The sequence below is a fragment of the Lepidochelys kempii genome, chromosome 25, assembly GCF_965140285.1.
Source record: "Lepidochelys kempii isolate rLepKem1 chromosome 25, rLepKem1.hap1, whole genome shotgun sequence".
Lineage (NCBI taxonomy): Eukaryota > Metazoa > Chordata > Testudines > Cheloniidae > Lepidochelys > Lepidochelys kempii.
In genome coordinates, this window is record NC_136404.1 from 7,476,219 (window position 1) to 7,501,030 (window position 24,812).

Here is a 24,812-nt window from a genome sequence, read left to right on the forward strand (position 1 = left end):
TCAAAGAATCCTAGAATATCAGGGTTGGAAGGGACCTCAGGAGGTCATCTAGTCCAACCCCCTGCTCAAAGCAGGACCAATCCCCAATATTTGCCCCAGAATCCTAAATGGCCCCCTCAAGGATTGAGCTCACAACCCTGGGTTTAGCAGGCCAATGCTCAAACCACTGAGCTCTCCCTCCCCTCAACACGTACTTCTACCATTTAAACGGCTATGGGGCCGGGCCAGAAACTGTTACAGCCCCAGTTAAATGGAATCAGAATTTCAGTTTGGTCTTTTCCCCAGGGACTTGCCTCAGCCACCACTCAGGATGCATCTTCTGGGGGGAAGGTGGGGAGCACACGGGGTGATGAGCAGGACTGCTCAAGCTCCTCTTAATAGCTAATAAATTACAGTTGCACTGGGCCATCAGCTGCCAGGCTTGTGCTGTGGTCTCCAGGGTCTATACTGCCTGCAACCTCAGCAGGGAAGACTTAGTGCTACATGGCTTTGCTGCAACATCAGTGCTAGCTCATTGCTTGGAGTCTGCACTGAGGATAGGAAACGGTTTTATTTTTAAATCCCCCGTCACAGCGAGCAGATTTTAAATATGGCCTGCACACGCAGGAGGATACAGGGACGACACGCTTCTGTAAGCAGGGGGTGGGGGGAATTATATTTCCGAAGGGAGGGACTGAGTGAAGCGTCCAGGCCTATAACACAGTCTGAAAATACTTTGCCTTGCTCACCGCAGCAGCTCCGCTGCTCCTAACAGGGCACGGGCTCTTGGAGCACACATGGCTTTAGCATGCCTTCAGGTTCCTGACACAGAGAGAGACTGTTTGTACGGGGATGCTCTTTGTGCACACAAATAGAACTCAGTTAGATATTACGCTGTCCCTAGGGGTGTTGTGGAGGGGTGGGGATAGAGAATAACCTAGTCAGTAACTGAAGGAATTAGATGTTTCCATGTGTGTCATTGACAAAGACCAATTAAAGGAGATCTCTAACTTTACTGCAGTATTTTCAGACAGGAGGTGATTGACAGAGTTAAAGGGCTAGCTCTTAGGGGCCAGAATCATGCATTTTAGTTTGCTCCATTGGTTGCTGTGAATTTCAGTGAGTGATGAAAGCCAAGCTGTTAAATAATGACCTGCACTGAGCCTGGCACAGATTTCAGAGACACGTACACAGCCGAGTGCTGGGACCCGGCGGGCAGAGGACGATACCTTCACATGTGTCCAACAGGGTTGTGACCATCTCCTAGACCAGGGTGTGAAGCTGAAAGTGTCATCTGGGGATCTCCTACTACTCCGGACACTTTCTCCTCTTCCCGACGCTTCAAACAGGCTGCTTTAGGGTTCAGATTGCGCTCTATGCCAAAAAGAGCAAGGGGGAAGGGTGGGGAAAAAACTCAATTCATGCCACAGCATCATGGAGCAACAGCATCCGAAAAAAAACCCCGGAGTCCCAAGAGAGAAGCAGTGGAATGCACAAGGAAGTAACCCCAGTGCAAGCTCTTTCATACCCTTCTGCTCCACGTAACAGCAGCAGTTACCTCACTGGACCCCCTGCCAGAGCAAAACTTCTTTCCCCTGCAGGAATATCGGGCCAATTTAATGCATACTGGTTTAAAAAAAAAACAGACGGTCAGAGATGGTGGGCTGAAGACATTTAAGATTGAGTTTTCCTAAGCCTCCACGTGGACGCCGGATGCCTCATTTCCACATATTGCGTGTTCAGATCCCATAGATGAGGCCTTGGAAATCTCAGCCTAAGTGCTTTCCACTGCAGCTCCCCACTGGAATGGCAAACATTCGAAGTTGCAACAAAAGCTTCCGTTATAAATACATATCCAGAGACAGGCACACAGAAACGGATGGGAAGAGAAAGGTCCCAAAAATGCATCTGTCACCTGTTACCATACCTCGTACTTGCTGCTCCAAGCCCAGAATGACCTGCACCGCTTGCTGTAGGATGATCAGTTTGGTCTGTGCTTTGTCCGTTTTTAAGTGCATCTGACACATGCGTCCCAGCTCTTTAAAGGCCTCGTTAATGTCCCGTACACGCACCCTTTCCCTGGCGTTATTGGCCATTCTCCTCTCCCGGTCCCTCAGATCTTTGTCCTCCAGTGACAGGGCCTCGTCTGTACTGCTGGGTTCACAGCACCACAGGGATTAGTCAGGGAGGGTGTAAGCGACGGGGGCCGGTCAGTTGCCGTGCTGGTAGCGACACTAGGGTCCACTGCAAAAAGCTCAGTCAACCTCGCATTGCGGGAGCCAATTGACAACCGAGAAAGGAACTCCCCCAATTTTCACAGGAACCCCGGCGTGCGGGTTCCTTGTCTCAGAGAGCCAAGCTAAGGTGCTGCCAGCACCAGGCCAACCTCTCTGCGCAGGTCTAGCGGGCCGGCGCGGGGGCCGACAGGCGGAAAGGGAGGGCAGGAGGTGCGACACGGCCTTAGGGGCCTTCAGGTTCGCGTGCTTACCCCGCGCTCCTCCTCCGGGCGAGTCCGTGCACGGGGCGTTCCTCGCATGGGGAAGACGCTGACTGCGCGTGGACATTTTCAGTCGAAAACCAGACGTTTTGGGTTTTCAGCTAAAAAACGTTTTGCTTTTCAGTTTTTCCGAAGAAACCTCAGTTTTCAGTGGATAGCAGGCACCTAACGTGAAAAGTTTAGTCTAGTCGAAAGCTCAATCTTCCGTCAAAAGCAGCTTTGATGGAAAATTTTCAACTACATATCGCAGCCCTGATTGGTCGGTCAGTCCGACACCCATCTTACAGGTGGGGAAATGGGGGCACACAGAAGGAATTACCTTGCCATGGTTAGTGGCAGAGGCAGGAACCAAACCCAGATCTTGCTCTACCCACTGAATCAGGCAGACAGCTTGGAAATTTGAGAATTTAAGTCAGTGTTAAGGAGCGACTGACTACTTTAAAACCAGGGTCATGAGCTCATGGTGTCCTCGCCCCTTGCAAGCTGAGTGAGGAGGCTCCATGGGGCATCTCATTGTTTTTGCTACTCTGGCAGCGTCCTGACAGAGCAAGAAGCCGACAGGTCTTGGCCTGGGCAGGGGTGGCCTGCAACGCAGAGACATGCTGGCAGCACCTGAAGAGCTTGGTTTCATCTGCAGCGCCTTTCCCCTCTGCCTCCCCCCCTTGGATGCAGGGACGATCTTCTCCCCCAGAGCAAAATTCTCACAGGAAAGAACAACTGCCTGAAGTCTGTCCTGGGGTCAAGGCCTCAAACTGGAGTCTGGCTTTTGCCTTCAGCCCCAGAGGAGCCGGACGGGATTAGCCCATCAGCCAGGAGAGGGTAGCAGCTGCGTACGGTGGTGCACGGGGACTGAACAGACGGGACCAGTGCTTAGTCCCACTCCTGACTATCCCGGCTCATTCAGACCCTCCAGCCGCACGAACCAGGCTTTCAGGATCAGTGTGCCAGGAAATCCACTGCTGGGAGAGTGCCAGGGCCTTGGAGAATACTTGTCACCTGGATTCTCAGCCGGCTAAAGACACGAGCATCTCCTTGACGCTAGGCAGAACCTAGTAACGACTCTCGCTGCTCACAGAGAGCCTCGCAGTCATACCTATCACCAGTGTCCAGCTCAGCAGCCCCCTGCCCAGCAGGGACTCCTACACGGGCAAAGCCTTCTGCATTTTGCCTTCAATAGAGCTGCATCCGTCTGCCATCTCCTGCCCCTCTACCCATGAGCGCTCTGCTTGCTAGAGACAAGTGCTGCTTGATGCTATCAGGTGAGCATGACCAAGCTGCATTCAGTCCCATACTGGGAACGGAGCACTGGGTACCTAGCCCCCATTCATGGAGCCCACTAAGCTGGGGCCAGGCCAATGCACTGCACAGATCTGCATTGCCCGGCTGTTTCATAGCACAGCTCTAGCCACAGTGACACCTACGCTGCCTCTAAACTACTGCTGCATTTCTTTTCATCGAAATACTGCAACCTGACTATTGTCAGAGGCCCCGTCACAAGCAGGGCTCGGAGCCACCTGACATCATGGCATCCCTCAGAAGGGACCGGTCTGGGAAGTGCATGGCAGGGCATTCAGGGGAGATGGGGCCCCTCTCTCCTGGGACGCAGCCCAGAGAACGAAGGCGTTGGGGGACCAGTGCCCTAGCTCACTGCATGGGTATTCGCTGGCAATGGAGGAGGCGGGGGCTTCCACCTCTGAGAAAGGCTTTAAAAAAGGACAAGCGTGAGGAGACCAAAGTGAACACGGTGCCAACTCTCTCCCGCCCGCCCTCCCCACCCGCCGTCTCGATCAGCAAGCAGCAAGTACAAGGTAGAGAGTGGGACCACCGAGAGGTCACGGCTGGGGACTGTCTGTAGGAGATTGGAAAGAACAGAACAAAAAAATAAAAATAAAAGGAAGGGTGGGGGGAAGGGAGACAGGAAAAAATACACGTTATGAAAGGCAAAAAATTACAAACTGAAGAGAGGCACAAAAGGACTCCAACAGCGTCACAGTGAAACAGCAGAGGCCAGCAGGGGGGAGAGGAGCCAGGCACAAACCATGGATTCATAGGACCACAGGCTCTGCAGGAAGGAAAGGGGTTAACTGGCCACAGACGCTTCTGCAACAATGGCGACTGGGGGTGGAAGTTAGTAGGGAGCATGCACGGCAAGTGTTACAGACAAAGCAGCAAAAACCCCTTGCTACTCAGAGCAGGAAATAAAACAATAATAATAATAAAAAAAACCCGACAGCTTCCCCTCTGGCTGGAGTGACTGCACCCAGAGATCCACTTAGCCTGGGAAAATCATCCCTGGGGGAAACCCCTACAGTAGGCATAAGCTGAACTAGACAGGCCGGTAAAGCTCTCCTGCCCTGGCAGTGAGAATGGCTTCAGGACCAAACCAGTGTCTGTCTCCCCAGTAGAGTCGGTTAAAGAGGTGCTGCTAATGGCAGAGAGCTCCCCAGGACCGTCAGACCCACAGACAGTTGGAATCCAACTGCTCACAGACAGCAGGCTCGGAGACGCAAGATGTCCAAGTATGGAGGGCTTGCCCCTCCTCTGAGCTCTCCACCCACTGGCCAGTTCTGCCTCTCCGCTCACAACTCTGAACACCAGCGCCTCCCACTGGAGTGCCTCACACCTCCTCCCAGACACAGCTGCACCTAACCCTGCCTGCAATTCCTCCCAGCTCCCCCCCCCGGTGCATCAGCAGCTACCTAGCCGAGCTGCCTATTACAGCATCAACCGGAGGAGAGCAGAAATCCCCACTCTGGGATTGGGCGGGGGGAGAGGAGGAGGAAGGGAATTTCCTATAGCTGCTGCAAAGAGGGAGAAAAGACGGGCACAGTACTGCTTGGGAAGGGAAGCAGCCCCTGGATACACTGTCACCTTCTGTTTTTTCATTCTCATGCATGCCTTTCTTTATGGCCCAGCGGCAGGGAAACCTCACTCTGTTATAAGCTAGGGCAGCGCCCTAGAGACATTAGAGCAGTGCTAAGAGTGCACACGGGTTTCCATGAAGGGAAGCTACCCCTGTGCATCCAAACGAACAACATGCAGCACGTGCAATGGCTTTAAAAACAAAACCCGAGAGCACAGCAGGGATGCAAAAGAGAAAACAAAATTAAATAAATAAATTAAAAAGAGACACTTTAAAGGGCCTTGAGAGCCCAAGGTGGCACTGTGGGAAGGAGAACAGCGCAGCACCACGGCACAGGGGAGACAGACAGACAGCCCCGTGCCGATCAGATACGTAAAATATCACCACTCTGGGAGCCTCACTGACCTCTAACTTGTTGCTCCAGGTTCAGTATGACTGATACGGCCTGGTGTAGGATTAGCAGTTTGGTCTGCGGTTTTTCGCTGTTAAGGTGGAGTTGGCACATGCGTCCGAGCTCTTTAAAGGCCTCGTTGATGTCACGGACCCGCAGACGCTCACGGGCATTATTGGCGACCCTCCTCTCTTTCTCCCTCTCGGCTTTTTGCTCTGGGGGAAGAAGATCGTCCTCCTCATCCTCATCTTGACTAATGGTTTGAAATAAGAATGAGACAGGGACATTCGTGTGCACGCTCAGCACTGGTCAACTCACAACAAAACACATCTGCAGCAACATGATTACCTCCGCGCTGAAGGGAATGTGTCCAGGAACCCCACCCCCGCCCCGCTGCTACAGAGCGGGAGCAGCGCCCTGCGTCTCCTGCCAGCATTAGAACCTTTCCAGCCCTGGCACACAGCATCCCCGTGCTCCCATTTGCCCTTGGACTCCATTACACAGAAAGGATGCCATTTAAAACCAATAAATGGGAATGGTTCCCAGGAACAGAACAGAGCAGTGCAATTAACCCCTGGAACTCACTGTCACACGATCTAAGCATAGCCAGAAACAGGAACGGACACACACAGGTAATGTCAGCATGCAGAGCAAAGATTAAAAATACAGAGTTTGGGGAAGGCTTCAGGGTGTGAACCAGCCACTGACTGACAGAGGTGGGGAGGGAATTTCCCCTCCAGGCAGGTTATCACAGTACTGCCCATTGCTGGGCTCTCTGAAGCAGCTGGAGCTGGCCAGTGTTGGAGACAGGATACCAGGTTAGATGGGCCCCGGTCTGATTCAGTCGGGCTATTCCCACATAACTGGCTGCGTGACAGAGAATCCATATAGCCCGGACGTGTGTAGTGACGAGACCACTCAGGTTCCACCTCCTGCTGCGGACAAACTAGCGATGGGTCTGTCTGAGGTCAGCTGAGCAGTCGGCCGTTTCCAGCACAGCCCTGACTAACGTCCAAGACCACCCAGGCAGCTGGGCTGCAGCCTGCTTTGATCTCCAGTGCTTGGCCTGTTTCTTGCTCACTAGGAATTCCTGAAAAGGTGGGCAGGTGGGGCATTACCAGGGCTGGAGAAGACGCAGGAGGATGGGCCCAGCACTGCCATTCCTCCTCCCAAAGTGTCGTAAATCCTAAGAGGTGGCCTCAGACTCCTCCCCCATGGGAAGCAGGGGTAGCTTGGGGCGGTGCTGGTCTCCGCGCAGGAGCCTGAGGCTTGGCAGGGCCCTGGCACAGCATCCCTGGATCCAGCTAGCGAGCATGTTCTTATCAGCAGGGAGGTCAACAGGACACACACACACACAGCCTCCCCCTCCCCACCCCAGCCTTCCCTCCTGTCCCAACAGCACCCCCTCCAGTAACAGAATAAATGAAGGGAGAGACCTGTTCAAAGAGCACCTTGTTCTGTTCCGTGACGGCTTCATTTCCTTCTTCTCCTCTTCTGAGTTATCGGCCACCGACGTGTTCTCCTCATCCTCCTTCTCTTCCCGCTTTATTTCACTGGTTCCCGAGGAGACACTGGCTCTGCCCAGCCCCGTCAAGCCTGCAATGGCATCAAAGCAGCACATGGCCATTTGAGCGAGATCCGATTGGGGCAGGATAGGTCAGAGGGAAAGCTCCTCGCTGCAACTGCGGCTAAGGTGACGGGCTCCAGACACATCTCTGTCTCCTCTGACACTTATGAATAGGCTGGATAATTCTAGTATATTTGCACAGGATCCTTCGTATCCTAAACACACACAGCCATGCAAACCACCATGTTTGGGGAGAAGGGTAGGCAACCAGCTACTGAGAGAGGATGCTGGGGGTTGCACCAACCCCAGGATAAAGCGCTACTGGGTGTCTGGACCCATGCAGAAGAGGCAGGGCCTTGCCAGTTACGCTCTCATCTGAGAGACCCTCACTCCAAAAACTGCACAGAACTCAGTCAATCAGCCTGGGAAGAAGAGAGGGCTGGAGCTGGCCCAGCTGGGATTTGGACCTCTCCTCGCAGGCGAAGTTCCCAAGACTGCACGTTTCTCAACGCCTCCATCCACACAGCTCGCCGTAAGCAGCCGGGCCACGAGGTGAACATCAGTCAAGGCACAGACGCCACCGATAGACTCGTTCTGCACTCAGCACTGACGGTGCACGGAACAGAGGGTGGGTGGGTGGGTTTGCCAAGGCCAGGCTTTATCTCAAATGGCTACGTCTACACCATGCGCTAGCAGTCTGATCCCCCGCGACACACGCTAGTGCCAGCTCTTGGTGAGCTCCTGCAAGTATAAATAGCCCAGCTGCAGCACCGTGCGCAGCAGAACCAGCGGGTATGCAATCAGCTGGGTCTCTGTCACCACTGCCCAGGCTTCTGCAGCTATTTACACGTGCACTGTCTTGATGGCAGATGGTGCGAGAATGTGTGCGTGAGCAGGGGAAATCACACCCCTCGCTGGTACTGTCCACATATCCTAAGACAAGCTTCTGGGGACACAGCAGAGTGTAACGCCCACCCTGCCCAAAACGCCCTCCAGCATCAGAACTCAACTGCAACTACAAACCAGGCAGGGCTCGAAGAGCGATTTGCAGCTGAGTGCAGGTCCTAGGCTGCATGTGCAGGTTTAGAAGCTGTGTTGAAGACCCTTGAAGAACGTACCATGGAAAGTCACCGGACATTGCCCACGTGAGAGCTGCAGTATTCCCTGCCTCCAGGGCGGTGCTGGCCCAAAGGCTCACACACAGCACACGCTCCCCGCTCTAGCCCATACGCATGCCATGCGGCTGGGAACCTCTCTCGCACTGTTTTCTCCACTGGGCTCATGCTTTTCATAGAGCCAGGTCTTGGGGTCATCTTACCCCCGATGAGCCAGGGTCAACCAGCCAGCAAAGAAGTGGGCAAGGCTTGGGGGAGGCACCACCTTACCGCTGTATGTGTCTTGCTGCCTGCTGAGATCGGGGAGCGAGCTGGGCTGCGATGGAAGCGTAACATGGTTGTGGAGCATGCTCGGGTTGCTGGACAGTCCGTCTTCAGGGTGACTTCCTCCCACCTACAGCAGAAAAAGCAGAGCAGCCTTTAAGGGCAAATAGGAGAGCCAGGAGATACCAGGCACTGTTCAAGCCGAATATCACCACTTTGGAGCCAGGAGGGCGCCGTGGTCTGCACCAACACCTCACCTACGTGTTCCTTTTCTCCAACACCCAGCAACATCCAGCCTGATCCGGGCTCCCTCCCTCTCACCCCAAGCCTAGGTGGGCAGAAGGTAGAGAGGAATAGCTTAAAGTTGCTTCCATACCAGCTCCTCTCGGAGAAAAGCCAGACTCAGTGGGAAGAGGCATGTCCTGTTCATGCTTCAGACAATTCAGACTAGACCAAATCGTAGGAAGCATCCCCAGCAGCATGAACCATGCCTGTGTCATCTCCCAAAGGAGGCCCCGGCGCTTGGGACATTAGGTGAGACAAAGCCTGGAGAACAGGCTGCAGGGGACACGCCGGCATGGGCTGGACTTGCCTCAGCAGATCTTTTCCATCTCAAACGTCTATGATTCAGGCTGATGCATCTCCAAGGGACTGCCCCACCACCACCAAACCCCCTCAGAGAAGGAGCCCTTGCTGGAGAACAACTCAGCCCTCTCCGAAAGCATGGACATGGAACTTGTAATTATTGATATCGCAGTAGTGCCAAGAGCCCCTTTTCACAGACCCAGGGACTGTAAGAAACCCAATCCCTGCTCAGAGGAGCTTCTAATCCAAAGGTTGCCATGCACCTTATTTTTAAGTGAGCAGTTGGGTGTACACAGCACCTGGGAAGCTTGAAACACCTCCACCTGCCCCTCCTCATGCTCACACCCCGGCAGGAAGCTCCTGATCCTTCTCCCTTCAAGGCACAGAACCCCCTCAAGCACTTGTTCACAGAGTCAAAGTCTCTTGGACCGGAGGTACCCCCGTGATCAAGCCTGACCCTCCTGCACTGCACAGGCTGAGAACATCCTGCAGCTATTCCTCTAGGGGAACTCTGGAGTTCAGCCCCTCTGAGCAGGCAGGGCACCAGGCCACACTCTTCTCATGTGGTTAATTATTCAGTAAGCAAGAAGATGAGGCCGTGTCTGCCTCAAAGGGCTTACAATCGAGCAAAGCCCAGGAGTCACTCAGCAAGTAAACCCTGTTATAAGCGCTCTCGATTCTGCCGAAACACCCTTGGTTCCAGGGTCTACTGTCTCTCTTCCCCACTTATCCCTGCTTGGAGGGCTTATTCTAAGAGGGAGATCCCCATGTTCAAGCTTTCACCCCTAACCCAGAAGGAGACAACAACGTGACCTCCACTTTTCATGGTGACCAGTATCATCTCATGGACAACCTGGGTTCCCCCAGGCTGACTGCTGGATCCAGCTGTGGTCTGGAGTCCTACATTCAGGGCTTATCTACATGGAGAACTGCATCAGTTCAACTCAAGGTACACACTGAAACCAACCAGCACAACCCCCTGCACAAACACACTAATTTCAGTTTAAGCCTGTGGTTTATTTCGATTCGGCTTCAGTTGATTGGGCAACAGGATTAAAGCTAAACTGAATTAAACCAAAATCGGGGTATCCACACAGTGGTTTGCACTAAACCAGTACAAGTCTGCGTGTAGACGGGGCCTTGGATTGTAAGCTCTCTGGCAGGGACTGTCTCTGGGCTACGTGTTCGTACAGCTCCCAGCACAAGGCCCTGGCATCTAGCGTTACCGCAGCCACCACCACCAGTGTCCTGACTCACCAGACTCGAATGCCTGTTCCCTATAGGCATAACTGAAGTGGGGAAGGCCTGGCTGAGCCCGCCCACTGAGGCGCTGTGACCAGGGGCCGATCCCAGCAGGCTGTGCATATCTCCGTGGTTGGCTGGCATGGCAGCCGTCTGGCCCACTGCGTGGTTCCTCAGCACGTGGATGGCTTCATCCAATCTGTCTTCCATTTTGTTTTGCTTTGAGGGGCGGGGAGGGTGGTGGAGAGAAATAAAGATTCCATTAACATTTAAGAACACTGCTTGCCTGGCTTCTGGCCATCGCCTCTGTGCCTCAACAGAGCCACTAGCTGCAAAAACAGACAAGCATCGCAAGGCTACTCGAGAAGGGTTCCTACCTCCATAACGCTCCTTGTGCTCAAACTCTGCAAGCAAGCTGTGGGGCCCTTAAGTGTTGTTGCATGGGGAGGGAACTTTAAAGTGGGCATGATTAGCCTGTGAAACTCCCCGACACAATGCAGTGAGGGATTCCAAGAAGGGATTAAGCCGTTATATGGATAAAAGGAACATCTAGGAGTCGTATCAGAAAGGATAAAAAAAATAAAGGCTGTAAATCCTCACACTTCTGTTATCTACTGGAGGTTGGGGAGAAAGCTTCCCACCTCAGGTAGGTTATTGTATCAGTGTTCAGGGTGTGTTTTCTTGCACTTTTCTCTTAAGCACCCGGTGCTGAGCTGTGTCAAGCAGGACACTAGTCTGGGCGATGTGGCTTGCCGCCAGTGCCGATGACGTTATGTTTGCAACTGAAAGCTTTTCTCCAGTGTTAAGCACTCCAGTACACAGTGGGCCCGCAGGCTAGATCTGATGGGTAATCCAGTGGTGCACCACTGTTCAGAAAAACAATGGGTGCCACGGGGTTGGGTTCACCGGTTTTCTCCTTTGTACTCCCCCACCACATTTCCAACCAACCAGCAGTAAATGTGTTATTTCATTAATCGCTGCTCACTGCGGGGGGGGGGGGGGGGGGGGGGAGGAGGAGGAGGAGGAGAGAGAGAGAAAACCGAGTAGAAATGATCAACGCGATACTTACTAACGTGTGGAGAGTCCCTTCATAGCTAGGAGACAAGGCACCCTGTCCGCCTGCTCGGGGCCACTGGGAAGTGCCTGGAACAAACCGCACATTGGATAAATTTCAAATGCAGCCCTCAAATGCAACGCTAGATGGGGCTAGAACACTGCAAAGAGCGGAAAGCCCCGCAGGAGGCAGGCCACCTGCGTAAATGTACCTGTGTCTCTTGGGCCAAAGAGGGTTATGGGGCAGGAATCATTTTTGTGGGAAACTCAAGGGTTGTGGAGAGAAATAAGCTAACAATCCTCACCCCAATGTCAAGCAAAGCATCAAATCTGGGAAAGATATAACACATACATACATACAGACAGACAAATAGGTTCTTTCCTTAGTTCCCCCTTACCCCAGTAGTGTTATATTTTCATATCAGTGCTTTAGCCCCTATTGTAAATCCTCTCTCTCAGAAAGCCAAGTTTTTTGCTTTTATCAACATCCATTGCAGATTCTTTGCCCTTCAGTGTTTTCATACAGGCATTCATGCTGTGGGTACACCTGCATGTGTGCCTGCTTTTGGATTTAGACACAGCAGAAGGGCAGCCTCCAGGTACCTGCATAACCCCCAGCTGTTACCAGAGTGGCGAGATGGAGGGATCTAACAATTCAATGCCCCCAGTTCAGCTGTGCCGGTCATGCCATATGAAAACGAGTGCAGGTTTGTACTGCTCTCCCTCTGTCCGACAGAATGGAGCACAGAGGTCTCCTGCATCTTTACGCCTTGAGATATTTCCAGTGACAGACCCAAGAACGATTCAGGTTGGGCTCCCAGTTGCAGGAACTGGGAGCTTCGGTCTTCTGCAGAAGGAGGCACCTGCAGCAGGCTGCCAGGATTCTTTTAAATCGCAGTATAAAACAGGTTCTGAAAATGGTTTGAACAGCCACCTCCTCCTGAACCTGGAGCCCCTCCCACAGGCACCCGCTCAGTTCACAGAGAACAGGGGTAGCTCAAACGGCACATGGATGAGTGAAGCTTGCAAAAGGGTTTTCGGCAGGGAAAGAGGATGCACATTTCACGCAGCTAGCAGCAAAGCTATACTTCAGTGCGACAGCATCGCTGGACATCGGCAAGATGCACGGGCAGCTAGAATATTTCCTGCCAGGTCACTTCTTTGGAGACAAAAGCCAAAGTTTTCAGGAGTGACTAGTGATTCTTGGTGCCCACCCGGATACCCCTTAAAGAGGCATGATTTCTGCAATGGGGGAGAAGGCTCAGCATAAGAAGGCCCATTCCAGACACCTCAAGCCAGGTACCCAAAATCACTAGCCATTTTTGAAAACCAGAGACAAGATGTCTCTCCACACCCAAACCAGGCAATTCACAGGAGTTGGGTTTATTGTTTTTAAAACTTTTTTTTAAAAGATTCTCTCCCCCCCCACCCCCTTTTACAATGAAACTGGTTTGATCAGGTTTGTAGAAATGTTGCTCAAGCAATTCTCAGGAGATCAGCGCATCGAGCACGTACCTGCAAGCCCCTGAGGGGAGCCCACGGGAGTGGAGGGGTTTGAAGAGAAGTTATTGCTAGAGTGATCTGGGGAATAAATCTGGAACGAGAGAGAAACAAAGCACAGTCAGCCAGCTACGCCGTCGAACCAGAGCGTTCCCGGCCCTGTAGAGCTGCAAACCCTTCGCTGCCCTAAGCCCGCATGTACCACAGCTGCCTACAGCACTTCCCCACGGACTTGCAAGTCTCTTTACGTCACCCTTGCCAATTGCCCCAGCCCTCCATCTACACAGCAAGCATGCTTCCTCGGTCCCAACCCCAAGCGCTCTGCTGGCCAGAATTAACCTTGGTATCTATGCTATTGCTGCGTTCCTCCCCCACCACACCCCCCCAGCTCCTTCCCCACAGCAGGTGCCTCCATTTGCCCCCTTCGTTGCTGGGCTCTCACAACGTGAGGAGGTTTCCGTGGTGTTTGACCTCAGGGAGCAGAGACCCCCAAGGAGTGATCGTGGGGGCAGGCACTGCACGAAGCTGGCTTCCGCGTGGGGTGACACTGGGGGCTGGTGGACCGAGCCGGGTGGATCTGTGGCACGCAGCGCCAGGCGAGGCCTGAGCTCTAACTGAAAGCAACCGGTTGGCCCGACACGGACCGTCGGTCGAGAGTCAGCACCGCCCAGTGAACTTTAAACAGCCCCACTCACATCAGCTACACCCAGTGCCCAAGGTATCACAGCAACAGGCATGGAGAGGGTGGATAGCGGAGGGGGACTGGACTGGGATTTGCCAGGCCTGGGTTCTGTTCCCATCTCTGCCCATAAGCAAGTCACTTAACGTACCCTGAGCCCCAGCTCTCTCGCTGTGCCCTACTTCACAGTTGGGTGGTGACGGTAAATACAGGAGTGACCATGAGGCACCTCCTCTTTGTATCTATGGCCCCAATTCCCATAGTGTCAAGCAGCTAAATCTTTTATTTCTTCTTTTGGGGAAGGAAAGAGCATCATCTCCATTTTACAGCTGGGGAACAGGCAGACACTACGGGACTTCTCAAGGACATATATGGCCTGATCTGCTAGGCCATCCTTCCTCTTTTCCTTGCCAGTTAACAAGCCCAACATGAGAGCTGCATGGTTCCAAGCACCTGAACCACCAACCCACAGGGACGCTTAATTCTCCTTTCCAGGGCAGGGAGCAAGATGGTCAAGTTAACAACCCCACTCCAATGCTTGCTGACTTGGAAGGGCGTTGGGAGGAAGACTCCAGAGCAAGAAACACTTACTGAAGCTAATGCTTTCCCAAGCGCATCTCCTGAGCTCCCAGCAGTGGTTCCTCTGTTGCCTGCAGGGAGGGAGAGAGAACACAGCCCTTACCCCTCCGGTCCTGGCTGGAGTGCGCATGCCTGAAGAGCTCAAATCAGAACAGGTCACTTTTGGAAAAAACCAGGGGCGCTTAAAAAGAAAAGCTGACCCTTGTAGTTTGGTGTCTGCAAGCAGTCTCTCCTATTGAGCCTGGGAGGGGAAGGTGTCAGCAGCTGAAGGCAGGATAAAGTTTCTTATTCAGAGTTTTAAAAAGACCCACTTTATTCCACACCTCCCTTGGTTGCCACTGGCCTGAGAGTCTTGCTCTGAGCAGCAGGGAGCAGGCAATATCCGCTGTGGCTGCCATCCTGGAGCTGCAGGGATGTTAGCACGAGATCCCAGGTCAAAGGCACTGCGCCAGTCAACATCTCCCACACAGCAAACCCTACTGTAACAGGGCACCTTCCAAGCCCCCACAGTCCTAGTCCCGTTCCCTTCCTCTCCCCAAACAAGGGTTTCGCTACAGAACAAAAAAAAGATCAAGGTCAAGATTCTCAGCTCCCAGGGATCGTGAAGTTAATTTCAGTAACAGGTTTTGTAACAGGTTCAGCAGGGTTAGAGATTAAAGCACTCAGGGGTTTAAAGTGGCATTTGAATGCAGCACGAACATTTCTATTCCTGATTTGGATGAAGATCTCCCCCTGCACCTTCCCCACCTGCCTCCGGTTTAACTCCTTTCTGCCACTCGCTCAGTGGTCGCGCCTCCGAGAAGCGACTGCACAGATTCCAGTTTCCCTCTGGGACCCATGAGCTGGGTGTGAAAACACATGCATGGATCGAAAGCAACAAGCAACTTAAACCTCTGGGCACAGAGGCTGCGGGGGGTGGGAGGGTGCGTCATGCAGACAGACGGAGTGCAAGCATTATTCTCGAACGTCCCAGACAGTGGCTTTAACCCACACCTCCGTATGCATTAGACATTTACCTTTCCTGGATTAACCTGCATGCAGTGGGAGGGTGGAAATGTCAGTGGCCTCTGCCCAAGACTTGCCAAACCGTGTACATACCCATCATGTTGTCTGTCCCACTGATCGGCGGCGTGTGACTGGGCACGCCATAAGGGGTGGAGGCAGAGGGAAAGCCAGACACAGAGGAAAGTCCGCCATTAACTTCTCCTGAATGCATCGGGTAGTTCTAGAAAAGAGAAAGGGGAAGAGGCATGAGACATCCCCTGGGACGGTCCACAGCACATCAGGATTTAGGTAGCACCCACGCCAAGGTGCAATGTAGCGGTTAGTGAGTGTGGATCAACTGTGCCCTCTGATGGACCAAATCTCTGACCTGACTGCACTGCCTTCCAGCGGCTGGAGACAGTGGACGTCGCCAGGACTTCCTCGAATTTTATACATCGGAATGAATTTTTTTATGTGCACCAATATGTAGGGGATGTGTGGTGGGGCCGAGGAGTTTGGGGGTGGGTGGGGGGGCTCAGGGCTGGGGCAGAGGGTTGAAGTGCAGGGGGATGAGGGCTCCGGATATTGGTGAAGGCTCTGGGGTGGGGCCAGGGATGAGGGGATTGAGGTGTGGGAGGGGGCTCAGAGCTGGGGCAGAGGGTTGGGGTGTGAGGGGGATGAGGACTCTGGGAATGAGGTATTCAGGGCGCAGGAGGGGTCTTGGGGCTGGGGCAGAGAGTTGGGTGCAGGGAGTGAGGGCTCTGGCTAGAAGTGAAGGCTTTGGAGTGGGGGGTGCAGGCTGCCCCGGGGCTGCAGTGGGGAGAGAGGACTCCTCCCAGCAGCTCGGGGCCAAGTAAGAGGCGCCTCTCCCCAGCCATGGCAGCTCCAGCGGGGCTGGGCCAGGGGAAGGGCACCTCTCCCTGCCTGCGCGGCCCTTGATAGTTTGTTGTGTGGCTTACAGGGAACTTAGGACACTGTCATGTTACTGCCACTGAGGGGGATTCTGCTGCTGCTCGAGTGGTGGGGAAAGTCCCCAACTGCAGCTGAGTCAGAGAGTGTGTTCAGAGAGAGAGAGCGCACGCGCGTAGAAAACACCCTCCAAAATCAGCAAAAATTGTGGACGTTTTCATGAATTCTCCCTCCCCGCAACCCCTTATCACAACCAGCTATGGAGCTGGTGGAAAGTTTCCAGATTCTGAAATTCATTGTTGCAAATTTTTTTGAATTGGGGGGAGAAGGGGGGGGGCTGGAGAGAGGCAGGAAAAGGGGGATGTTTGAGAAATTGGAAGGCCAAGAAGCAGATGGGTTCATTTCAGAATAGGCAACCTGCCCACGCACCGCACAGACACCCTCCCCACCCCCAGCGGGAACGACTGCACTCCCCCACTTCAGAAAACGGCAGCCACGGCTTGGAATGCAGGCTCTCATTTCTACAGCTGATCCTGCAGCATCCATGCCTTCGCCCTGAGGGAGGATGGGCAGTCTGGTAGCTAAGGCACCAGGAGTGGGAGTCAGGAAATCTAGGACCTTGGAGAAGTCACTTAGTCTCCCTGCATCACATGTGGGGTTGAGAAGATAAATATCCTGAAGATCGTGAGACACTATTGCAGTGAGGGCCAAGTAAACACCTAATTTTAGACAGTCTCAAATTTTAAGGCCAGAGGGTACCAGTTTGATCTCTGTCCAGTTCAGTCTGCCCTCCTGTACCACCCAGGCCTCGATCGCTCCCAAAATAATTCTCAGAGCAGATCTAAACTGATCACCAAGCTAGCACTGGGCAGGTTACATTTGGACAATCGAGTGAACACCCCTACAGCAGGATAAACCCGAAGTGCTCTGCTTTAGCTGGGGAGGGGAAGACACTTTCAATGTCTATGCCCAAGTGCCCCCAGCTACAGAACAGGGGTAACTCTTCCTGGTCACTGACAAACTACATTAATGTTTGCCAGGGCCTGGATGCGGTGGTGAGGGGCCTCGCAGAGACATTTACAAGGCCGATGACCCGTATTTTCAGAACAGCAGCATAAGAGCATCTTGCTATTTCAAAGAGCGCTGCCAAAGAACAAGCCATCAGTATGTTTACAAAGGGACAGAAGCCTGGGATCTCACTCAACACCAAAGTCCGCTCCTTGCTAGCGCCGGTTGAAAGAGTATTTTACAGCAACACTGCACAGACATACCCTTTGTCAGACTACAAAAGTCTCGCCAAATTGCTCCATAGAAGGTGAGAATCATTATTCCCATTTAACAGGCCAGGCAAACTGAGACCCAAATCAGGGAAGTGAGTCAGTGGCTGAGCTGGGAAGAGACCCCAAGAGTCTGGCACTCTGCCCTGTGCTCCTACAACTCCATGAAAAGAAAAGGAGGACTTGTGGCACCTTAGAGACTAATAAATTTATTTGAGCCTAAGCTTTGCATCCGATGAAGTGAGCTGTACCTCATGAAAGCTTAGGCTCAGATAAATTGGTTCGTCTCTAAGGTGCCACAAGTCCTCCTTTTCTTTTTGCGAATACAGACTAACACGGCTGTTACTCTGACAACTACATGGTGCCACCTAAACATTCACACTCTGCTCAACGCTATGGCATCACCGGAGACACATTACCATCCGTTCGTGCTGATGTAAACTATTAAAGCCACTGGACTGTGTGAGAGGAGCTGAGGAGCCTCCCAGCATGGCTCCATAGCTCGACTGGCTCATGGTGCCGGACGAACTCCACAGATCTGGCGAGTTATGAAGTCCATCTGCAAGGCAAGCAACCATGTCAACTCCGGGGATGTAAAATTGCAACACACAAGAAACATCAGCAGGGCAAGAATCCCATGCGGCAGAGGGGGGAAAGGGGAGACTAGCTGAGTAATGCTGATGGCACGCACTCTGTGCGGACACAGGAGTTGTGCAGTAAATTATTTGTAGCGCGACAGCATTTAGGGACCGCATTAATGGACCAGGCAGGTCGCTAGGAAGGTCTCTGCCCTGCAAAGCTTACAATCTGCAGGACAGCCTCAGGGCTCAGGTGCGCTGCAAGACAAGGTTGTAGGTCAGGAGGCTACAACCAGCCATGAGCCTGGGATCCGATGTAATGGCGGTGATTATGGCATTACTGGGTGTACGTATTTACAAGTGAGCTTTACGCATGCCTGCCCCACCACCGCCCACACACTGCATCACACGCTGCTAGGAAATCCCCTCTGTCACTACTTTGGAGGTAACAGGATAGGGGGCAGCTGCTGTGAAGCTGGGGTCACCAGCATTAACTACTGACCTGGCATGTAGAAGGCTCCAGGATACACAGTGCTGGGAGGTTTCGAGGGGGCATATCCAGCTGGATCCCTGCTGTAGTCATCACCTGAGTTGGATGGATACACCTGCAAAGGGCCGGAAGGGGGATGAGGTCGGGAGAGGGGCCTGCCCATTCAAATAGCTTTCGTGCCTTCTAGATTCTCTTCTCCCTCGTCCCTCTGCCTTTTCCTGACAGGCTACCTTCCCCCACCAGATAGCCTTTAATCTATTTATTGTGGCTAATAATGTAGCCAATTCCCACAGCAAAAAGAAAAGGGGAAAAAAAAAAAGAAAAAGGAAGAAGTTCAGCCAAAGTTAAAGCTGAAAAGCGATACACTAAGTTATTCAGGAAATCCTCACAGCTAAGATGGGCACCAACCTTAACTCTGTCCCCTTCTCCCTGGTGCCTCCCCCCACTGTCACACTAAACTTGGCCTCCTGCATCCCTCATCACGTCTCATATGTGGGCTGGAGATCACCTAACCAACCCTTTCCACCCGGACAATCAATCTTTCATCGAATAAATCCAACTGACGCGCAGCTGCCAACACTCGGGAGGGGGTGGAGAAGAAGTGAAAGCAGAAACGTGCCCTACATTTTTGATCTTTCATGCCCCGTGTGTGACGGAACAGGCCAGCGCGAGAAGTTCCAGCTTTCCTCTTTAGTTCCCTTTTCTGTTGTTATGGCTTTTTATGGGTAACCACAAGGATTATATCTGGATGTTAAACCCCAGTCCCTAGTCAGATTCAGAGGGAAATGGGAGGCAAGTATTCTGGACCCATTTGCTCCTGTATCTGCTTTTCCTTACCAAAAAGGCTTCACTGTCACCTATACCCAGCTCTTCCGTAGTGTCTTTCATCTGGAGAGCTGAGAGTGCTTTGCAAAGGAGGCAAGTATTCATTATCCCCGTTTGACTGATTGGGAAACTGAGGCAGATGCCAAGGTCTTCATCAGTGAGGCTCTTCATCCCCTGGCAGCCCTTGACAGAAGTCACCTCCAAATTCCATTCAAACCCTCTACTGACACACCCCACTGCAGGCCAGCTGCTCAGCCCAGCAGCACGGGTACAGTGCTGGGTTTGAGCGGCATGAAAACCTGCCGCTCAGCATGTGCGACGCAGCCCAGGTCGGGACACCTGCAAGCCCTGGCTTAGTTTACTGAAAAGCATCATCCTCTCCACATAGGCCAGGCTCTTGGGAACAGGAGCCTACATGGCCCACTGCATGACAAAGACTCCAAACGAAGGAGACCGAACGCACACGCACACAATGATGCCTGCACGGAATCTAGAATGCTGCGGGATTCCTTCCTTTAGGGCAAATAACTCTTGGTCAGCCCCATGAACCTTTACTTCTGCAGTAAAGGATTTCCAACAACAAAAGAGGTGGAACCAACACCTATTCCGTTTATTCAGCGCAACTAAGGGACTCAAAGGAGCGTTGTCCCTCAAAATGAAGGACACTTGCAGAGGCCTGCTTCTGTAGATGGCTACAGCAACACTGCAGTGGAGCTATGTGCACGTCATGTGTTCCGTAGCACTTTGAGAATAGAGGCAGGTAGCAAAGAAAGGGTTATTGACCAAATGGATGCTAGAAAGCCCACTGAAGACAAATGTCTCGTGTGCTGATGTTCAAATGTGTTGAACAAACGCACACTGGATATGCAAATAAACCGAAATGCCATTTAAACTGATGCGAAAACCTTCCCAGGACCTATTTTCATCACTATTGATTCATTCTGAAACTATTTTCTTTTTAAATACATATGAAAGCAGGGACCGGGGGTTGCAGTAACTTTTCCGGGCATTCTCAGTTCATCAAATGACTGGAAAAGCATTTCTGTTTGTAAGGGAAGCCAGCAGGGATGTGGCAAGGGTCTATTTCCCCCCCGAGATCCCCCCTCCCCCCAGTCTGCAACTTCTAACATTTTTATTGGCGCAAGTACAAAGTGCCAATGAGGAAGAGTAGAAGAATGGCTCTATTTTTACAATTGCCCAAACCACTGAGAAAATGGGTTTTAACAGGGAGACAGCAAAAATGTGCTCTGAAAAGCATCGGTAATTACTCTTGTTAAAATAAATTCATCCCTTTGCACCTTCAGTTCCTGCTTCTCAGACTAGCCATCCCAGAGACGAAGGCATCAAAATGCACCATCTAAAGAAGAGCACCCACAGCTGAGACAAACAACAATCACTGATACCCAGTGTGTCCAGCGCATGCCTGGATGGAGTGATGCAATGAATTTCACAAGGCTCCGGACAATGTTTACACTCCATCTTTAAAAAAAAACAGAAAAACCTCAGAACCATGTCCTCCAAAGAGGCTTTAAAAATCCCTTGTTCTATCTCTCATATACCCTTGCCCCTTCGCTTTCTCTTCTTAGAGAGCAAACCCCCTGACCATGCTCCAAAGTCGGTTGTCTTCCAATACTACACACCAGTGTATCTTTAAAAACAAAAACCCCCCCCACCATCCACTAGCTCTTCGTCAGCTCACACAGCAGATTTACGACCCCCACCCCACTGTTTTAACATGTTCCACAACTCTTTGGGCTAATCTGAAGGTGATAACTGAATTAAGGGAGAGCTGTAAAAGTCCCTATTGCTCCCCTCACTCCTATAGGGGTCCCCCGTGCGTCTCCTGCTGCTTTGTACCCAGAAGCAGCAATCACCAAACTGCAGTGTTCTCTGGGTGATTGGAGGAGAGAGAGACGGCAGAGAATGTAACTTGTGACCTTCTGTTTCAACAGATCGCCAAGTTCAGATGGAGTCTTTATTGACCTGATAGCACAAATTTAGATCATAAACTCATAAAAAAACCACAGAGGGGAGGGGGAAGGGAGAGAACTGACAGATGCTGACAACTGGCCCCCACGCCCTCTTAAAAAAAAAAACAACAACCTAAAAGCCCTTTGCTTTTGTGTGTATCCAAGAATCTCCCCATTTCAACACAGAGACAAACCTTGAAGTGGAATGCATGAAAAAAAGTGTGTGTGGGTGTGGGTGGGTTGCGCGTGTTTGTGGCAGGGAGGTGGGGAGAGATGGGGAATGGAACAGGCTACAAAGAATAAGAATCCAGTAAATTGACTTTTCCTATAATTTGATTAAATAGCGGGAGCTGGGACAGGGAATCGAATGAAGCACATCTAATAGCCCTGCACCATCTGCCAGCCCCTGGCACCTGGCCAGTCTCCAGGCAGCTGTGCAGCACTGGAGGAGAAGAAGAAGGGGTGGGGGTGGGGAAAGGAGGTTTAACATATTTAATAAATCCTGAGCGAGAATAAAAAAAACGGTAAGAAATATCCTCACCCAGGCAGGAAGCCGAAGCAGGATTCCGAAGGTGTCCAACGTTTGCACCCTGCTGTTTCCCAGACAGCTGGAACACCCCCCCTGCCTCCTCCCATAGGCACATAGGCACCCCCCATTCCTGGCTTTGAACTCTCCCCACCCCGCCCCCAGCTCTATTTCAAGGGAGTCAAATTTCAGTCCGATTACTCATTAACGCTCCGAGGTCCTCCACACCCACCGCAATGCAATTCACTCATGCAACCGCCTCGACACATCAGCGCTCCCTGGATGTGCGAGGTAGATCTGGTGTGTGTGGGGAGTGTGGACACACGCGCACACACTTTTTTTTTTTTTTTTAAAGCCTGGAGACAACAGATACATAAAATTCAAGCCGCTCATTTTGAGAGGATGTTTCTAGGAAAGAAAGAAAAGCCCTGGAAATCTTTCGTTTCGGCGTTAAATAATAAGGAGGCTTTCAAACAGCTTTTTCTAAAGACATCTAAGAGTATGTTAGTTGGGGTTAAGGGAGAGGGGAGAAGAGGGGGAGCTGGAAATAGAGATGTTCCATCAGCTAACGCTGTCTGTTGTCCTCCAGAGAGCGGGCAGACGGCCGCTCAACTCAAGTCACCCAACCCATCAGCTGCCCCCCCCCCCCCAACTAGCATCCCCAGCTTGCTGAAAGTCACCATGCACAGAGATAAGAGCCCTCTAAGCCTGCCTTCAAAATATGTAAAGCAGCTGACGAGCCTCCAAAATCCTCTGCACTTGGGAGGACCTGACAGAATCCACACGCAGACCCACAGGAAACAGTAAATCATAGCCAGGTCTCTCCTCCCCCCCCAGCCTTTGCCTCTGTCAGCTAGAGAGTCAGACCTCTGGGACCTACAGGTGAGATCATTTCCTGTGTTTAAAATTGCTAGCACCGAGAGTAAAAGGAGGGAGCTTGCCAAGAAACCGCATTAAATTCACCAGCACTGGGATTCTCAGGGTGTTTTGGTTCTCCCACCCTGTTATTCTTGTTCAAATGCATAAACCAGTGAGGGACTTCAGGCAACCTTGCAGACTAATATTAAACAGAGCAGTGACCAGACTGTAAATTTATACACTTAGAATAGTTGCCAGCCACCATACTTTTGACTGCAACAGAATCTTCAAACAAACTACTATTCTAGGAGCACTGAAGCCAGTTTCCACAGGACTCAGAGACAAAGCCAGACAATGCTTCAAGTTGTATGTATGTATGTGATCTGAGATCTCTACTAGACAAGGGCACATGGATGGTTAAGAAATGTGACTTGGGTCAAAAAGCAAAAGGTAGGGGCTGGCTAGTGTCTCAGGGAGGCAGAGCAAATGCTGGATCAACACGCGTGTGTCTCCGCTCTGGTGCGCATGTGGTGAGCAGAATCTCTCGTTGACCCAGATTACAAGTTTTTACTCCCTTTGTTGGGAAAACGCAGCAGCGGCAGTGTCATTGATATATGGATCCAAAGGCCAGAAGGAACCATTGTGAGCACCTATTCAGATCTTTTGCACAACAGAAGAATTTCACTTAGTAACTCCTCCATCTTTTAAACCAAGCAAGTGGCAAACTGATACGATTTGTCATAGGTCATACAGAGTTTGGTGTATCCAAGAAGCAATTTTAAGGTGGCTTGTGAGAGGCGAAAGGCAGGTGTCGGATACAGAGCGGGATATCTGGCACACAAGCAATAGGATTTTAGCTGTACTTTTACCGAATGGATTTTGATGCAACTGAACCCTTCCGAGCAGCTGCCAGTTGTATCACACTCAGCACTATTCAGTCAGGCCCTGATCCTTCTCCTGCTGAAGTGGATGGGAAAGTTCCTACAGACTTCAATGGCAGCAGGCTTTAAGTGCATCGGCCCCAGGCCTATTTTCAGGGTGATTCTTGCACATGGGGTAATTAGACACAGACTCTCTGCCTCGGGACCCATTCCTTATTGTGCCATCCAAACTATGCAGCCAGCCACCAGACATGGTCACATCCACCCTGACTTATTACTCAGAGCAGCACAGGAAAGAATGCGGCTCCTCGGGCCCAAAGGAAAGAAAGGAGAGTGTGGGTGGCGAACGCACAGCGGCACAGAGAGAATAAGAGCTGCAGCAGACTTTGCTGTTTTCCAGAGCTGCTACTTCACAAGGGCAAAAAACTCAGGACGACCATGTGCTAATGTACAACAGCGTGACCACAGGACACACCTGAGGGGCCATTCATGGCCAGACCTGCTAGTTAGAAGAAAGACCAGCCTACCTCCATCCCATCTCCCTTGCCATCAAAGGAGTAGGCAACATCCCCTGGCTTCCATGCTTTCCACTAACTTTTCTAGTTCGCTCTTTAACTCACTGATGTGTTTGCATCTCATGCTGCCTTTGGCAGCGCTTCCTCTGCTTCAGCCACCCTCAACTATTTCAGCCACTGACCATTCCAAGTTTTCAAAGCAGTTATGGAATTAAGATTAAAGTACTTTATTTTAATAAGATGTTTATGAACCTATTTACTTTGCACAGGGTCCAGTGATAACATGGAGCAGGCTCTTTTGCTGAATGTTTGCAGACGACCTCAGACGAGAAAACTTCTTTGATCAGCTGCCCATTAGGAGGGCAAAGCCTCACTGGCCACATACTTAATTCTGTGTATAGGTGCATATTTCTCTCTCTTGAAGAAAGAGGGTTTTAGACCTCATGGAGGTCTAAAAAAAATTAAGGGGGGAAAGGAGGGAAGAGGAGGTAGGGCAGAGAAGAGACAGCAGACACTCCCTCACCCCTAGACCAGGGAAATAATTCTCTATGAAAAAGTGAAGCTAAATTCGCTTTAGCAGCCTGCACTGGAAGAGAAGAGGGTGTGCGCTCCCACACGTGACTTCTAGCCATTTATGTTCCACTGGTCCCTTGCCACTGCAATTCAGGGGCTGCTGCACTTTGCT

At 51.8% G+C, this 24,812-nt stretch overlaps 1 protein-coding gene across 10 annotated transcripts in view; it reads right to left on the minus strand.

The window, feature by feature from the left end:
- The window catches only part of TCF3 (transcription factor 3), a 127,331-nt gene that overhangs the window by 8,902 nt on the left and 93,617 nt on the right, over window positions 1–24,812 (minus strand). For 5 of the 10 annotated variants that reach the window (XM_073323783.2, XM_073323781.2, XM_073323789.2 and 2 more), the window contains 11 exons: window positions 18,565–18,667; window positions 17,904–18,043; window positions 15,413–15,539; window positions 14,327–14,385; window positions 13,072–13,150; window positions 11,573–11,646; window positions 10,519–10,722; window positions 8,683–8,806; window positions 7,167–7,326; window positions 5,745–5,983; window positions 1,209–1,353 (listed from right to left, as the gene is read on the minus strand). In XM_073323783.2, the coding sequence (XP_073179884.1) occupies window positions 1,211–1,353; window positions 5,745–5,983; window positions 7,167–7,326; window positions 8,683–8,806; window positions 10,519–10,722; window positions 11,573–11,646; window positions 13,072–13,150; window positions 14,327–14,385; window positions 15,413–15,539; window positions 17,904–18,043; window positions 18,565–18,667 (1,452 nt within the window). In that variant the 3' untranslated portion in view covers window positions 1,209–1,210. Of the gene's footprint in view, window positions 1–1,208; window positions 1,354–1,906; window positions 2,134–5,744; window positions 5,984–7,166; window positions 7,327–8,682; window positions 8,807–10,518; window positions 10,723–11,572; window positions 11,647–13,071; window positions 13,151–14,326; window positions 14,386–15,412; window positions 15,540–17,903; window positions 18,044–18,564; window positions 18,668–24,812 lie in introns of all 10 variants that reach the window. The other 5 variants (XM_073323788.2, XM_073323787.2, XM_073323786.2 and 2 more) reach the window with 5 other exon arrangements.